We start from the raw sequence: 18,004 nt of genomic DNA, 5'->3' as shown, positions 1-18,004 counted from the left end.
CTACCGACCACTGCAACGGACAACCGGAAGTGGCAGATTCAAACCACTACAAATGCCGGAGGAAAGATCACAGAAGCGCTTCACAGGAGGCTCCCAAGCACTGAGGATGTCACCTAGACAGGGGATGAAACGTCTGCAACACAAATTCCCAGCTCGGCGAACAGAACCACAACAACGAGCACCCGAGCTACAAATCTTCTCACAAACTTTGAAGGTTTGTTTGAGGACAAAGTTGAAAAGCATGGTGCTGTAAAAGCACAGCATGTCAGTCAGCATCTGAGGAGCAGGAGAATCAATGTTTTTGGGCATAAGCCCTTCAACAGGAATATTGGGAAGGGGGTAAGGGGGCTGGGGCTAGGGAGGAAGGTAGCTGGGAAAGCGATAGGTAGGTGCTGGTGGAGGGTGGAGCGGATAGCTGGGAAGGAAGATGGACAAACAGGACAGTTCAAGATGGTGGTGCTGAGTTGGAGGGTTGGATCTGGGATAAGGTGGGGGAGGGGAGATAAGGAAACTGATGAAATCGACATTGACGCCATGTAGTTGGAGGGTCTCAAGGCAGAACATGAGGCGTTCTTCCTCCAGGCAGCAGGTGTATAGTGTTTGGTGGTGGAGGCGTCCCAGGATTTGCATGTCCTTGGTGGAGTGGGAGGGGGAGTTGAAGTGGTCGGCCATAGGGCAATTTGGTGCATGTGTCCCAGAGATGTTGTCTGCAACGTTCCGCGAGTTGGTGTCCTATCTCCCCAATGTAGAGGAGACTACATCAAGAGCAATGGACATAGTAGATGAGGAGTTTGGATATGCAGGAAAATCTCTGCTGGATGTGGAAGGATCCTTTGGGGCCTTGGATGGAGGTGAGGGGTAGGTGTGGGTTTTGTACCTCTTGCGGTGGCAAGAGAAGGTGCCGGGAGTGGAGGGTGGGTTGGTGGGGGTGTATGGACCTCATCACCTCAGGGGATCTCCCATCCACAACCTCCAACCTCACAGTACTGGAACCCCACATCACCCAGTTCTACTTCTTCCCCAAAATTCACAAATGTGACTGCCCTGGTCGACCTGATGTCTCTGCTTGCTTCTGCCTCACCAAACATATCTCTGCATACCTTGACACCATCCTGTCCCGCTTGATCCAGAATCTCTCCACATACATTTGGGACACCAACCATGTCCTCCACCTCCATGACTTTCATTTCCCCGGCCCCACGTGCCATCTTCAACATGGACATCCAGTCCTTGTACACATCCATCCACTATGCTGAAGGCCTTCACCAAGCCCTCCGTTTCTTCCTCTCCCGCCAACCCAACCAGTGCCTCTCCACTGACACTCTCATTCAATTGGCTAAACTTGTCCTCACCCTCAACAACTCTTCCTTCAAATCCTCCCACTTCCTTCCGATCAAAGGGGTAACCATTGGTACCTGCATGAGCGCCAACTATACCTGCTTCTTTGTCGGGTACGTGGAACAGTCCAGCTTCCATAGTTACACTGACACAATCCCCCACTTTTTCCTCTGCTACATTGATGACTGTGTCGGTGCCACATCGTGCTCCCACGAGGATGCTGAACAGTTCATCAACTTCACAAACACCTTCCACCCTGATCTCAAGTTCACCTGGACCATCTTGAACACCTCCCTCCCCTTCCTGGACCTCTCCTTCTCTATTTCCAACACTGACTCAACATGATCATCTACTTAAAAACCTGCATGTCCAAACACCTCATCTACTGCATTCATTGCTCTCGATGTGGTCTCCTCTACACTGAGGAGACAGGACGCCAACTCGCGGAACGTTTCAAAAAACATCTCTGGGACACACGCACCAAAATGAACCCGCCACCCTGTGTCCAATCACTTCAACTCCCCCTCTCAATCTGCCAAGGATATGCAAATCCTGGGCCTCATCCATTGCCAAATCCTAGCCACCCGAGGCATGGAGGAAGAACGCCTCATGTTCAATCTAGGAATCCTCCAACCACATGGCATCAACATTGTTTTCACTAGTTTCCTCATCTCCCCTCCCTCCACCTTATCCCAGATCCAATCTTCCAGTTCAGCACTGCCCTCTTGAACTGTCCCACCTGTTCATCTTCCTTCCCACCTATCCCCTCCACCCTATCACCATCACTCTTCACCTGCATCTACCTATCGCCTTACCAGCTACCTTCTTCCCCTCAGTCCCATGCCCCTCACATTTATCTCTCAGCCCCCTTTCCCCTCATTCCTGATGAAGGGCTTATACCTGAAATGTCGACTTTCCTGCTCCTCAGATGCTACCTGACTTGCTGTGCTTTATATTATTTTCTGTTATCTACATGTTTAATAGTACTATGCAGCTAGCTTGACCTCAAGCAAGGAGAAAGTGAGGACTGCAGATGCTGGAGATCAGAGTTGAAAAGTGTGGTGTTAGAAAAGCACAGCAGGTCAGAGTTGACATTTCGAGCTGGACCCTTCATCAAGAGGGGGAAGGGGGCTGCAAAATAAATAGGGGGAGGCGGTTGAGGACTGGAGGAAAGATAGTTGGGATGGCAATAGGTGGGCGAAGATAGGTGATTGTGATAGGTCGGTGAGAAGGAAGATAGAGAGGTAGGTCAGGTCAAGAGGGTGGAGTCAAGTCGAAGGTTAAAACTGGGATGGGGGATTGTTGGGGGGGTGTGGGGGGAATTTGGAAACTGGTGAATTCAATGTTGAGGTTGTGTGGTTGTAGGCTACTGAGGCAGAAGATCAGGTATTCCTCCTTCAGTTTGCGGGTGGCATTGTTTAGGTGGTGAAGGCCCAGAATAGACATGTCATGGGGGAATGTGATTGGGAGCTTCAGGAAGGTTGAGTAAATTGGTGCGTACAGACGAGAGATGTTGTGTAAAACATTCTGCGAGTTTGGTCTTGATCTCTCCAATGTTGAGGAGACCACATCAAGAGCAACAGATGCAGTAAATGAGGTTCGAGGATGTGCAAGTGAGTCTCTGCCGGATATGGAAGGATCCTTTGTGGCTTTGGATGGAGGTGAGGTGGGGAGAAGGGGGGAGCAGTGGTGGCGGTGTCTGATGCTGCCTGACCCGCTGTACTTCTTCCAGCACCACACTTGATCAACTCAGACTTATTCAGCATCTGCTGTGCTCACTATCTCCTAACAGAAAATAATATGGAGATTGAAAGTGGAATGAAACTAGGAGCCATATGTAATCAAATATCATGCAGTTTGAGAACATATTGGTAGGTGGTAGGACCTGTTCAGACTGGGGCTCAAACCACACTTTGAGAACAGAGTAAATGATCTGAAATAGAAAGGTGTGCAACTTGAGATGATGGCAATTTATTATTTTGCTGATTTTATCCACCTAGGTAATAGAAACCTCAGAAAATTTGAAAGGAGATCTCAGCTATCTGTAAAAATAATAGGGTGGTTATGGTAGGGCATTTTAAATTTCCAAACATCGACTGGGACTGCCATAATGTTAAGGGTTTAGATGGAGAGGAATTTGTTAAGTGTGTACAAGACAATTTTCTGATTCAGTATGCGGATATACCTACTAGAGAAGGTGCAAAACTTGACCTACTCTTGGGAAATAAGGCAGGGCAGGTGACTGAGGTGTCAGTGGGGGAGCACTTTGGGGCCAGCGACCATAATTCCATTAGATTTAAAAATAGTGATGGAAAAAGATAGGCCAGATATAAAAGTTGAAGTTCTAAATTGGAGAAAGGCCAATTTTGACAGTAACAGGCAAGAACTTTCAAAAGCTGATTGGGGGCAGATGTTCGCAGGTAAAGGGATGCTGGAAAATGGGAAGCCCTCAGGACGGAGACAACGAGAATGCTGGATGACTCAAGAAATTGAAGGTTTGGTTAAGAAAAAGGAAGCATATGTAAGGTATAGACAGGATAGATCGAGTGAATCCTTAAAAGAGTATAAAGGCAAAGGAGTATACTTAAGAGGGAAATCCGGAGGGCAAAAAGGGGACATGAGATAGCTTTAGTAAATAGAATTAAAGAGAATCCAAAGGGTTTTTACAAATACATTAAGGGCAAAAGGGTAACTAGGGAGAGAATAGGGCCCCTCAAAGATCAGCAAGCGGCCTTGTGTGGAGACACAGAAAATGGGGGAGATTCTAAACAAGTATTTTGCATCAGTATTTACTGTGGAAAAGGATATGGAAAATATAGAATGTAGGGAAATAGATGGTGCAAAATGTCCACATTACAGAGGAAGAAGTGCTGGATGTCTTGAAATGCATAAAGGTGGATAAATCCTCAGGACCTGATCAGATGTACCCTAGAATTCTGTGGGAAGCTAGAGAAGTGATTGATGGGCCTCTTGCTAAGATACTGGTATCATTGATAGTCACGGGTGAGGTGCCGTAAGACTGGAGGTTAGCTAACATGGTGCCACTGTTTAAGAAGGGTGGTAAGGACAAGCCAGGGAACTACAGACCAGTGAGCCAGACGTCAGTGGTGGGCAAGAGTTTGGAGGGAATCATGACGGACAGGATGTACATGTATTTGGAAAGGCAAGGACTGATTCGGGATAGTCAACATGGCTTTGTGCGTGGGAAATCATGTCTCACAAACTTGATTGAGTTTTTTGAAGAAGTAACAAAGAAGATTGATGAGGGCAGAGTGGTAGACGTGATCTATATGGATCTCAGTAAGGCGTTCGACAAGGTTCCTTATGGGAGACTGATTAGCAAGGTTAGATTTCACGGAAAAGAGGGAGAACTAGCCATTTGGATACAGAACTGACTCAAAGGTAGAAAACAGAGGGTGGTGGTGGTGGAGGGTAGTTTTTCCGACTGGAAGCTTGTGACCAGTGGAGTGCCACAAGGATTGGTGCTGGGTCCTCTACTTTTTGTCATTTATATAAATGATTTGGATGCGAGCATAAGAGGTACACAGTAAGTTTGCAGATGACACCAAAATTGGAGATGAGTTGACAGCAAAGAAGGTTATCTCAGATTACAACAGGATCTTGACCAGATGAGCCAATGGGCTGAGAAGTGGCAGATGGAGGCTGTACAGGACATTGGTTAGGCCACTGTTGGAATATTGCGTGCAATTCTGGTCTCCTTCTTTTCGGAAAGATGTTGTGAAACTTGAAAGGCTTCAGAAAAGATTTACAAGGATGTTGCCGGGGTTGGAGGATTTGAGCCATAGGGAGAGGCTGTACAGGCTGGGGCTGTTTTTCCCTGGAGCGTCGGAGGCTGAGGGGTGACCTTATAGAAGTTTACAAAATCATGAGGGGCGTGGATAGGATAAATAGACAAAGTCTTTTCCCTGGGGTCTGGGAGTCCAGAACTAGACGGCATAGGTTTAGGGTGAGAGGGGAAAGATATAAAAGAGACCTAAGAGGCAACATTTTCACACAGAGGGTGGTATGTGTATGGAATGAGCTTCCAGAGGAAGTGGTGGAGGCTGGTACAATTGCAAAATTTAAAAAGGTATTTGGTTGGGTATATGAATAGGAAGGGTTTGGAGGGATATGGGCCAGGTGCTGGCAGGTGAGACTAGATGGGTTGGGATATCTGGTCGGCATGGATTAGTTGGACCGAGGGGTCTGTTTCCATGCTGTACATCTCTATGACTCTAATTAGGGGGTGATACCAAAGTGAGACTGTCACTACATTCTGTTAGTAATATTTATTATAATGGGACAATTGGAGGGGGGTGTGTGTTAAAAAACAAGTGAAACATTGATCAAATGGACAACATCGCCCTGAATTGTTCCAAGATTTGACTGTAGCTGTATCGATACACAGCCAGTCAATTGATGATTATTCCATCATGCTGCTGACTGGAGCATTTTAGGCAGTAAAGAGGGTTTGAGGGATTGGGGATGGCACTTGTTGCAGAATGCCCATTTTTGCCCTGCTAGAACTAGATGTTTTGGTGAAAAATAATTGTGAAGCTTTACCACACACACCCGACATACTGAAACAACACTGGGAATGAAAGCTCAAACTTCAAAAACAAAAATATATCCTTTTGCATTTTGAACTTACTCCTGGTGATTGATCCATTCTGAACAATTGTCCACCCTTCATCAGCAACAAGAAGAATTGGCTGAATCCTTTCATTGTATTTGTAGTGAAAACGGTCTGGAATATCTTCTTTTAAATATACCTTCATGTGACTGTCACAGTTCAACAACAATTTGTACACATAACTTATGTCTGTTAGAAAAAAAACAAAATGGAATCATGTGTTGAACCTTATATTCAAAACTGACTAAAATTGCATGTTAAAACAAAAGACATACTGTATAACTCTGCTATGTACAATTCAGAAGACAAAAGGCATGTTGGCCTTTATTGCAAGGGGATTGGAATACATGAATAAAGAAGTCTTGTTACAATTGTTCAAGGTTTTGGTGAGCTTATATCTGGATTGTGTGTGCTGTTTTCATCACTATGTTTAAAAAAGGAAAGATATACCTGCATTGGAGGCAACATAATTAAGATTCACTCGATTAGTCCCTGGGAGGAGTTGTCCTCTGATAAGAGGCTGAGCAAATCAGATTTATGGAATTCAGAAGAATGGTTCTATTGAATCGTACAAGATTCTGAAGGGTAAATGCTGAAAAATTGTTTCCAATAGTTAGAAATCAAAATGCGGAGCAGTCTCAGGATAGAGGCCAATCATTTTGGACCGAGATGAGAAATTTCTTGAGTTAAAGTGTCGTGAATCTTGAGTATTCTCTTTCTCAAATGGCTCTGGAGTCTCCATCTTTGAACACATGCAAAGTTGGAGTAGACAGCTTTTTGGTCTCTCTGGGAATCAAGGGACATTTAAATTGGGCAGGAAAGTGGAACGGAATCCCAATTTAGCCATGGATCAACCATAATTGTATGGAATGGAATAGCAGGTTTGACAGGCCATGAGGTTATTTTAACTTAGACCATTTGAATTTTAAAACCTTTCTTTGACTAGACTTAAAAGTTACAATATGTTTAAACTGAAATTGTCACACTTCTTTCCCTGGACACTGGTCATTAGATATTATTTAATATCAGATACACTGTACTCTATAAAACCATAGCTATGCGTTCTGAAATTACATCAAATCGCTAACTGCATCAAGTATATTTACTCCTTGCACAGCTGATTACAATATTTTCAAGAACAAAAACACAAATACAGTCATCATTTCGACAAGCTTAAAGAAAACTTAGTCATACAGTGTATACATTTAATCAAATATATAAGAGGCATAATCTTGTTTTTATCTGTAAATACACACCAATAACCCTCATACAAATGTTACTGAAGTATCCAGGTTTTAGTAAAGCAACTGAAAGAAACATTACAATCACTTTAATGACATCAGCCCCACATGACGATATAAAATTGGCCTTTCTACCTATGTCACTAGCAGGAGGTGCACAAGATCAGGTGGAACTCAAGTATTAGGCTTTAATGGACAGTCACATTTATTGAGATAGAAAGCCATGTTGCTCATGACCCAGTCAGTCTCTTTGCAAGATGATTAGGTTAAAATAGCTTCCTCAAGAGTTCCCCTGCTGATTTCAATTAATCAAATGTACTGAACTGAAGGAATAGTCCAAAAATCTCAGCAGCAGTAGGTCTTTTGACAAGTTGACCTTTTTCTTTAATATGGATGATTATGATGGGAAGTTGACTCCCCCACCATCAACACTCTGCTGACTAGGAGTGTCAGTAACCAGAACGTACCAGTTTCAGACAATTGACAAAAGGACTGGAAGGAAGAGAGGAATTACTTTATGATGTGAGCTATTATGCTCTGGAATGCACTGACAGCATGCTAGAAACAGATTTAATGGTAGTTTATAAATGGAGAATTTTTTAAAATGGTTAAAAAGACAGAAAAAGCTGAGGGCTATGAGGAAAATAGCAGGGCATTGGGTCTAATTGGATACCACTTTGAAATAGGTGGCTCAGGCACATTACATTGACGATTGCATGTTGATACTGGAATTTACCAGTCATCAGCATTACTTTCAATTAATTTCTGCACTAATTTAAACAGGTACAACAGACAACAACCAAAGAAGGTGCCACATGGGTACACCAAATGAAGCAATAAAATCAACCATGTCAGAGCAGATGCTCTAGTTACATGGCCAGATGTGCTGCAAAAGGAGTGGATCCTAATTTTATTGGAGCAAAGCCCAAATACTCTTGAGAGGAAAAAAAGGAAATGAAATTTAACTTTTTAAAGCCCATTTTTCTGAGAATTATTCATATAACAGGTCATACTTTTGGCCTTTATCCTCTACAGTTTAAAAGGTTCAGAGTGATCTCATTCAAGCACACAAAATTTTTATGGTGATTGATAGAAGGGTAAATGCATGAAGGAATGTTCACCTAGCTGGGGATTTATAGAACCAGGGGCAGAGTGTCAGAATAAGCATCACACCTTTGAAGGTTCAGTTGTTGAGTATATTTATAACTGAGATTGATAGATTTCTACATATTAAAAAAAGGCATACAGGGAAGATGCATCAATGGTGTTAAAGCAGAATATCACCATGATGTCACTGGTCAAATCTTGCTCCTTTTTTTATGTTCTTTCCTTATACTATAGACAGACAAAAGGAAAAACAAACAAATACAACCTTATTTACAACCAGAAACACCCACAAAATCTCAGCTTCTCATACCCCTTAACTAAGAATGAAGTCAGGAAAAGTCTTCCATGTGCCATTCTCCTCTCCTTCCCTTTAGTGTCTGCATTTATCTTGTGGTTTTCTCTCTCATTTATTTCACATTTTTCTCCCTCCTTCTTCCCGTTCCTGCCTGGTAATTCACCTCCCATTTCACTTTCACTTTTTTGATTTGCTTTCTCTCCAAACCCAACCATTTTCCGATTTCTTCTATTCAGCCACTATCTCCATCTCCCACACATTCTGTTTGTTTTCTTCATCCATTCTCTTTCTCTTGCTGTTTTTTTTTAAATCATCGAATGACTAAAAAATGGAACAGTAAAATGGCCTTGGCTGAGGGAAATAAGAAGGTGTATTCAAAAGTAGCAATTGGAGCAGAACCAGGGCCAGTGCAGTAGCCATCAGACCTTCTCTGGTACCTTTAATATAATAGATAATCAAAGAACTTTAGGGAGAGAAATCCAAAGATAGGACTCAATCAATTGAAGAAAGAAATCGAAACTCTTAAGGGCAATAACGAAAAGGCCAGCTTCAGAAGAACAGATGGGGGGAATTAGGTTATTTTAAATTCTTCTATGGCTTTGTCCAATGCCAATTATATTGAATGAAATATGTCAGTAAAGATAGAGTGCTGGACAAACAGGACAATAATGTCATTCAAGAGAGCATCAAGAACGTCAACTGTTTGGTTTATATGGAGTAGTGGTTTGGGAGAAATTATAAAGATTGTAGTTTGTTACTGAGAGTGAAGACAAAGGCCAATAATCTTGTCTACGGCAACACAAAAACTGTAATAAAGATAATGACAATTTGGCACCACAAGAGGAATTTTAACTGTTTACTGCTTCCAAAAATACAGTTAAGTCATATGGTACGGAAAAAGACTCCAACTAGCCCACGTTGACCATGTTCCCAAACTAAACAAGTCCCACCTGCCTGCACTTGGCCACATCCCTCCAAACCTTTCCTATTCATGAACTTTAAAATGTTATAACTCTACCTGCATCCACTATTTTCTCTGGCAGTTCATTCCACAAATGAACTGTGCTCTGTGTAAAAAAATTGCCCCTTCTGTCCTTTTCAAATCTTTCACCTTAAAAATATGTCCCCTAGTTTTCAACTCCCCACCTAGGGAAAAGACCCTGGTTATTCACCTTATTTATGTCCATTGTGATCTTATGAACCTCAATAAGGTTAGCCATCAACCTGCTATGCTCCAGCGAAAAAGATCTCAGTCTTTCCTGTCTATTTTTATAGATTAAACCCTCCATTCCTGGCAAGATCCTGGTAAATCTTATCTGAACCCCCTAAAGTTTAATAAATCTTCCCTATAACAGGGCAACTAAATAAAAATAAAAGCTTAAAATTCACAAAATAGCCCTTCTAATAATGATAATTTATCAATTACGTAGCAAATTGAGAATCTATCAGGGCAGCACCACTCTGCTGTTAGCAAGATGTCACTTCCGTGACACGTAGAGTCAGAGTCATAGAGATGTATAGCATGGAAACAGACCTTTTGGTCCAACTCATCCATGCCAACCAAATATCCTAAATCAATTTAGGCCCATTTACTAGCATTTGGCCCATATCCCTCTAAACCCTTCCTGTTCCTGTACCCATTCAGTTGCCTTTTAGATCGTGTAATTTTACCAGCCTCCACCAGTTCCTCTGGCAGCTCATTCCATACATTCACTACCCTCTGCCTGAAAACGTTGCCACTTAGGTCCCTTTTAAATCTTTGCCCTCTCACCCTAAACCCTCTAGTTCAGGATTCCCCCACCCAGGGAAAATACCTTGTCTATTTACCCTATCCATACACCTAATGATTTTGTAAATCTCTATAAGGTTATCCCTCAGCCTCTGACGCTCCAGGGAAAACAGCCCCAGCCTCTCACTATCGTTCAAACCCTCCAACCCTGGTAACATCCTTGAAAATCTTTTCTGGACCCTTTCGAGTTTCACAACATGGGGGAGAACCAAAATTGCACTATATTCCAAAAGTGGCCCAACCAATCTCTTGTACAGCTCCAACACCCAATGCTCAACCAATACGGAAAGCATACCAAACGCCTCTTCACTATCCCATCTACTAGCAACTCCACTTTCAAGGAACTATGAACCACCACACCAGGGTCTCTTTGTTCAGCAACACTCCCCAGGACCTTACTATTAAGTATGAGTCCTACTCTGATTTGTTCTTCCAAAATGCAGCTCCTCACATTTATCAACATTAATCTCCATCTGCCACTCCTCAGCTCATTGGCCCATCTGATCTGAGGTAACCTTATTAGCTGTTCACTACACCTCCAATTTTGGTGTCATCTGCAAACTTACTAAACTATATCTCCTATGTTCACATCCAAATCAATTATATAAATTACAAAAAAAGCCGTGAACACAGCACCGATCTTTGTGGCACATCACTGGTCACAGGCCTCCAGTCTGAAAGGCAGCCCTCCACCACCACTCTCTGTCTTCTACCTTTGAGCTAGTTCTGTATCCAAATGGCTCGTTCTCCATATTCCATGATATCTAACCTTGCTAACCAGTCTACCATGAGGAACCTTGTTAAATGCTTTATTGAAGTCCTTATTGATCACGTCCACTACTCTGCCATCATTAATCCTCTTTGTTACTTCATCAAAATACTTAATCAAGTTAGTGATACGTGATTTCCCAACCACAAAGCCATGTTGGCTATCCCTAATCAGTCCTTGCCTTTCCAAATACACGTAAATCCTGTTCCTCAGGATTCCCTCCAACAACTTGCCCACCGCCGATGTCAGGCTCATCAGTCTATAGTTCCCTGGCTTGTCCTTATCATAGTTCTTATTGCACCCAATACAGAGGAACCTCGATTATCCGAATATTGGATTATCCAGCAAGATTGCAAGATCCCAATGCTTGGCTAAACTAGGTTATCTGGCATTCGATTATCCGGAATTCGATTAACCAAACAAAATACTCCCACCCATGGACTTCAGATAATCGAGGTTCATCTGTATTCCAAAAATGGCCTAATCACCAATGTCCTATACAGTTGCAACATGACCTCCCAACTCCAAAAACCAATGCTCTGACCAAAAAAGGAAAGCATAGTAAACACCTTCCTCACTATCCTGTCTACCTGTGACTCCACTTTCAAGGAACTATAAACCTGCACTCCAAAATTCATTAAGAAAGATGAACTTGCTATACATGCACAGTAATTAAAAAGCAAACTCAAAGAGTATTATGTTCAGTAATTTCAAATCCAAGCACCCATTGGATGACATGGAAGATACTATTTACTTCTAGTCAAACTCGAGCATTAAAATTAAGCAGAGATTTTCAATCTCAGGTTTTAATTACGATTGGAAAATTCTTTTACTTTGCATTGCATTTTCATTTAATCTATTTTAATCTTCAATCTTTTTCTTCTTTATTTCTATTTTTGCACCTGATTTGACACGGAATTCACTCATTAACACATACTTTAAATAGAGCCTGTAACAATCCTTCAATCCAATTTGTTAAACATACAGTCTATAACGGGCAACAGAATTTCAATCTTGCATTTCAGGCAGATTTTCACAGAAAATGTTGCTATAAATGCCAATTGTTGACCGGTCGCAAGAAGTTATGAGCCAATCGAGGATTGAATTTATTTTTCAACAATTAGTTTTAGTTTAGTTGGTGTAATGATTGAGCAAGGGAAGTATTAATATTGTACTGACCACAGTTTGACAGAATACAAGCCATGTTTCTGTTGCAAGTGAGGTTGGCCTTACAGTCCAGGTCAAATGTAAGGTCATGGTTTTATTACTGCTTTACTGACCACAGGATAACATACTCTCAGTAACAGAAGATACAATTTTATTGTAAACAAACTCTGAAGCCATTTTGAAGTGGAACAGCTTTTGCTTGAAGTTACACATTAAAAAACAGCAACTCTTAGCAATCCAGATTGCAGTTAAGAGAAGACAGAAGAACTTCAGTCAACAGAAGGAGACACGTGCCCTGTCAGCAGTAAGCTGGTCCACTGCTTATATTAAGTATCATTTCTTTGTGGGAGAAAGTGAGCACTGCCGATGCTGGAGATCAGAGTCGAAGAGTACGGTGCTGGAAAAGCACAGCCGGTCAGGAGGCACCCGAGGAGCAGGAGAATCGACATTTTGAGCACAAGCTCTTCATCAGGAATAGCTTTCCTGATGAAGAGCTTATGCTCAAAACGTCGATTCTCCTGCTCCTCGGATGCTGCCTGACCGCTATACTTTTCCAACATCACACCCTTCAACCATCATTTCTTTGTGTTTATTGTGATAAACGTAATTAAGTTCTTTGAAACTTATGTAAACATACTTGTACATGAGGTTACTTAGAGCAAAGCAAGACTGGAACAACTTTCAGAACTCTATTTATAATTATGATTGACTTACATTTTACCATTAAGGTTAACATGGACACTCCAGATCTAACTCTAGTAAAAACGTTTGTGGCTTAGAAAGTGGAAATTTGCCAAAACAACCATCCAGCACAGGCTACCAATATGGGCAGAAGATACTATCCATGCTGCCTGCTGATTATAAATGATTCCTGTGTGCAGCTAACACCATTATTGGCCTTTTAGGATTCAGCCAATAATCAAAAGATGCTGGAGGTGCCAAAATCTGAAACAGAAACTGGAGGATTTCTGCCAGAAATACTCAATAGGTCAGGCAGCATGGTCCTGAATGGACTGCGCTATAGAAAACTGGTTTGGTCTCAATGGACTGAATGGCCTGTCTTCCATGCCAGTAATTACTCTAGTTCAGGCAGCATCTATTGGGAGGAATATCTGAAAGGTTAACTGTTTTTCTCTCTCTCTCTCTTCACAGATGATGTTTGGCTAATATTTATTGCTCAAATCATTATTACAAAAACAGACTATTATCACACTGCTACTTGTGAGAGCTGCTGTATGCAAATTGGTTGCTGCATTTCCTATATCAGAATAGTGGCGACACATCAAAAGTGATTAATGTTTGGATGTCCCGAATTTGTGAATGGTGCTACATACACGCAAATTTTGTTTTACACACCTGAGCCCGCAAGGATAATGCTTTTCTCACAAATTTCTCACATCATATAATTTATGTGCAATGTATCTAAGGTGTGAATAATTTAACATAGTTAGATACTGTATATTAGCAATATCTGCACCAGAATCCAGGTACCAACACAGAATTATGCAATTTCAACTTTTGCTTGGTTTAAAACAGAGGTTTTCAAACCGGGGTCTATGAGAGAATCACTGGATGATTGATGTTAATTTCTATATCATAATCCTGTTTTTATTGAATTACTAAATATATTTTGTGAACATCCAAGTACATCTTCTACTATTATAGTTAGAGCTGTTAGAGTAAAAATTATAATCAAGGAATAGAAAGTCTTTAAACCTGTAGTTCAGAATATTATAGTACAATTTCTTATATCTGACTTGATTCAGAATCTCATTTTAGAAATAACATGATTCTACAGTTGTTCAGTCAAAATTGCCTATTTATCAATACTTACTGTTATGGGGCAATATAGCTGTTACTGGAGAGTGAGTCACCTCTGTATAGTTATCACGTCCAATACATTTATCCAATTCTATAACTCTGTCTTTAGAACATTGAGCCATTCCATGGTCACTGGTGAGAATTACATTAATTGTGTTCCAAAGTCCAGTCTTTTGAAGTTGCTCAATTAAATAGCCAATGTGATCATCCACTTCTTTCAACATATTGACTAGCTGTTGACTTTCGGGTCCATAATGGTGTCCAGTGGAATCAGGCTCTTCCCAGTACAATGCACCAAAATTAATGGGTTCTGTTGAGTTGGTAAACCATTTTATAATGTGGTCAACTCGCTTATTGAATGTGACATTGTGGTCATAATTCAAGTAGTAGGAAGGGGTTGTATTTTGTATGGACACATCAGTACCAGGCCACATTACTCCTCCACTCTTGTGCCCTTGTTGCTGATTAGTTACCCAAATTGGTGTAGCCTCATTCCACCAAAATGGATCTTGGTCTGCGAAGACTGAAAAATTCTTTCTGGTGGCTGCATCATACATTGAATTGGCCACAATACCATGGCTTTCTGCATAGCGGCCTGTGACGATGGAATAGTGATTTGGGAAAGTTTTAGTAACAAACACATTTGTTAGATGCTTCACATGTGCCCCATCATCAATCATTTTCTTCAGGTTTGGAAAGTTGTATCGCTCAAGATAGTCAGCCCTGAATCCATCAAAGGACACGAGAAGCAATCTAACCTCGGAGCCGCTTGTTGCATTATTGCAGTGGCACTTGAGGAATCCAGACACAAATACCAAGATGTACCAGAAGCTATGCATTCTAGGATAATTTTCTGCAAGCAGCCACAGCCTTATAAACCTTCAGAAAAGCCTGCTTGGTACACTGAAAGATACAAGACAGTCATTAAATGGCAAAAATAACAATCAAAATATGAGTACCTATACTTTATATCTTTTACTTTCTTTTTTTTTAAAAAAAAAGAAAACAATAGTAACAAAGAGATTCACATTACTTTGATACCAGCATTTGGCAGGTCCTTTTTGTCCGTGACAAGCACTGTATTAATGCTACGATCTTTGCCCATATGACAGTTTGTGACAAAATAGATCAGGCAATTGTTCCAGTAAAGCACAATTTGTTGAGATAAATACTTTGAAATCAAATTACAAAGAAGAAATTGCGTATGAAAGCTCAAGCTTCACTAATTATATAAAACAGTTATAATTAAACCAAAGAAAATATTGCAACATTTTCAATTTCTCTTGAGAGAGTTAGGAAAAACTTAATTCATTACCTCAGTTAAACCACATTAGAAAATGTCAGCAAACTTTTGGCACTATTTGTGCTAGATTGGAAATTTTTGAGATGTACTTAAGTTAGTTAACAATTTGCATCATAAATATATCAGTCACACAAAATACCTATTTGTATTAACAATTAATAAAAAAGGTCTTGGTAAGCTAGTCTATCATAATGATACAATTCTAATAATCTATAAAATTCATTTTTACTTTCAGAAAAATTAGACTGAAGTCATCGAAATTGAAACATCAATACTGTAGAATATTTGACATTTGCCTTGTCAAATGGTCAGTGCTTTGTCATTTTTGAGGTGAACAGTAATCAAGTAATCCTGTTCTCCCAAGAAGGTAACAGAGTCATAGAGATATACAGCATGGAAACAGACTTTTCAGACCAACCCATCCAGGCCAACAAGATATCGCAACCTAATCTAATCCCATTTGCCTGCATTTGGCCCATATCCCTCTAAACCCTTCCTGTTCATATACAAATCCAGAAGCCTTGTAAATGCTGTAATTGTACCAGCCTCCACCACTTCCTCTGACAGTTTATTTCATATATGCACCACCCTCTATGTGAAAAAGTTGTCCCTTAGGTCCCTTTTATATCTTTCCCCCTCGCACCCTAAAGTGCCCTCAAGCTCTGGACTCAGCCACTCCGGGGAAAAGACCTTCTCAATTTATCCCATCCATGCCCCTCAAGATTTTATAAACCTCTCTAAGGTCACCCCTCGACCTCTGACACTCCAGGGAAAAGAGCACTACTTATTCAGCCTTTCCCCATAGCTCAGCCTTTCCCCATAGCTCAAATCCTCCAACCTTGGCAACATTCTTGTAAATTGTTCTCTGAACTTTTTCAAGTTTCACAACATCCTTCCAATAGAAAGGAGACCACAAATGCCACAATATTCCAAAAGAGGCTTAATCACTGTCCTATACAGCCCCACCTGACTTCCCAACTCCTATACTCAATGCTCTGACCAGTAAAGGAAAGCTATCCTATCTACCTGCCACTGTACTTTCAAGGAATTATGAGCTTGCATTCCAAAGTCTCTGTTCAGCAACACTCCCCAGGCCGTTACCATTAAGTGTATAAGTCCTGCTCTGATTTGGTTTTCAAAAATGCAGCAGCTTGTATTTATCTAAATTAAATTCCATCTGCCACTCCTCAGCCTATTAACCCATCTGATCAAGATCCCATTGTACTCTGAGGGAATTTTCTTCACTGTCAACTCCACCTCCAATTTTGGTGTCATCTGCAAATTTACTAACTTGCTCACACCCAAATCATTTATATAAATGACGAAAATCAGTGGACCCAACACTGATCCTTGTGGCATACCACTGGTCACAGGCCTCCAGTCTGAAAAGCAACCCTCCATCAGCACCCTCTGTCTTCCACCTTTAAACCAATTCTGTATCCAATTGGCTAGTTCTCCCTGTATTCCATGAGATCTAACCTTGCTAATGACTAATAATTAGAAGTCTTAGAGATTTCACAAAATTGCAGGTACAATTGATAAATAGTGATCATTTTGGGAAAACGGCATTGGTCTCAAGAAGCTCACAATCACATGGGTCTAGATTTGGGAGTCTGGAACAAAGCAATGGAGTGCATTGTTTGGCTCAAAAGAAAGCTGTGCACAAAGATACAGTTACATCTGTGGCATAGGCCTCTTTTCCTGACTGCAGTTTAAGTTTGGAACCAGGGCAAGGGTATTTCCCGTGATGCGTCAGTGGTGATGTCAGCAAGCAAGGCCAAATGCATTACTCTCACAGACAGCAAACAAGGAACCTAAAAGCATTTTATCCTTTACTTTGAATATAAATTTTCTGACAATGAAATAAATGATTATGATTACGCTAACTAGGATTTAGATGGAAGGTGTCATTCACTATAAATGTAATTTTGTTAGAAACAAATCTGTAACCTTCAGCAATACTAACAGTGTAAGAATGGAAGTTAGAGTCAATTCAACTGATTTTCCATTAATGAGTTGGACAGGTGGGTTGAGAGAATGGAATCTCAACTGCACGCCCTCTCGGAAAACAGTACTTAATTTTTACCTCCATAAAAGCGAATGAATTTTGAGAGAGTTAACTTTTCATCTGCAGAATTACTAACAGCAACCTGTGGATTTCAAAGGTATTCCATACCCATGTAGACTCCCAAAATTCCTGTCAATTTCAGTTGAGTAATAGCAGCAAACATTGATAATGACATTGAAGGTGCCAATGTTAATTCTACATTAAACTCTAAAAGGCTTATTGAAATATTTAGCCAAATCTGAACTAACTTTGAAATTAGGTCATGATTTGGAGATGCCGGTGTTGGACTGGGGTGTACAAAGTTAAAAATCACACAACACCAGGTTATAGTCCAACAGGTTTAATTGGAAGCACACTGGCTTTCGGAGCGACGCTCTTTCATCAGGTGATGGTGGAGGGCTCAATCGTAACACCGGATTTATAGCAAAAATTTACAGTGTGATGTAACTGAAATTATACATTGAAGAATTGAT

General features: G+C 41.0%; 1 protein-coding gene across 5 annotated transcripts in view; it reads right to left on the bottom strand.

Moving 5' to 3' along the window:
• enpp4 (ectonucleotide pyrophosphatase/phosphodiesterase 4) overlaps nucleotides 1-18,004 on the bottom strand; it is a 77,835-nt gene that overhangs the window by 48,685 nt on the left and 11,146 nt on the right. For all 5 annotated transcript variants that reach the window (XR_006310180.1, XR_006310181.1, XM_043682781.1 and 2 more), the window contains exons 2-3: nucleotides 14,174-15,063; nucleotides 5,990-6,160 (exon numbers count right to left, since the gene is read on the bottom strand). Coding sequence is in view for 3 of the 5 variants with exons in the window: in XM_043682781.1 (XP_043538716.1) it covers nucleotides 5,990-6,160; nucleotides 14,174-14,999 (997 nt within the window). In the remaining 2 variants the exon portion in view is untranslated. The remainder of the gene's footprint in view (nucleotides 1-5,989; nucleotides 6,161-14,173; nucleotides 15,064-18,004) is intronic.

The sequence above is a fragment of the Chiloscyllium plagiosum genome, chromosome 3 (assembly GCF_004010195.1).
Source record: "Chiloscyllium plagiosum isolate BGI_BamShark_2017 chromosome 3, ASM401019v2, whole genome shotgun sequence".
Lineage (NCBI taxonomy): Eukaryota > Metazoa > Chordata > Chondrichthyes > Orectolobiformes > Hemiscylliidae > Chiloscyllium > Chiloscyllium plagiosum.
Note: the sequence above shows the minus strand (reverse complement) of the source record. Positions and strands in the feature narration are given on the sequence as shown.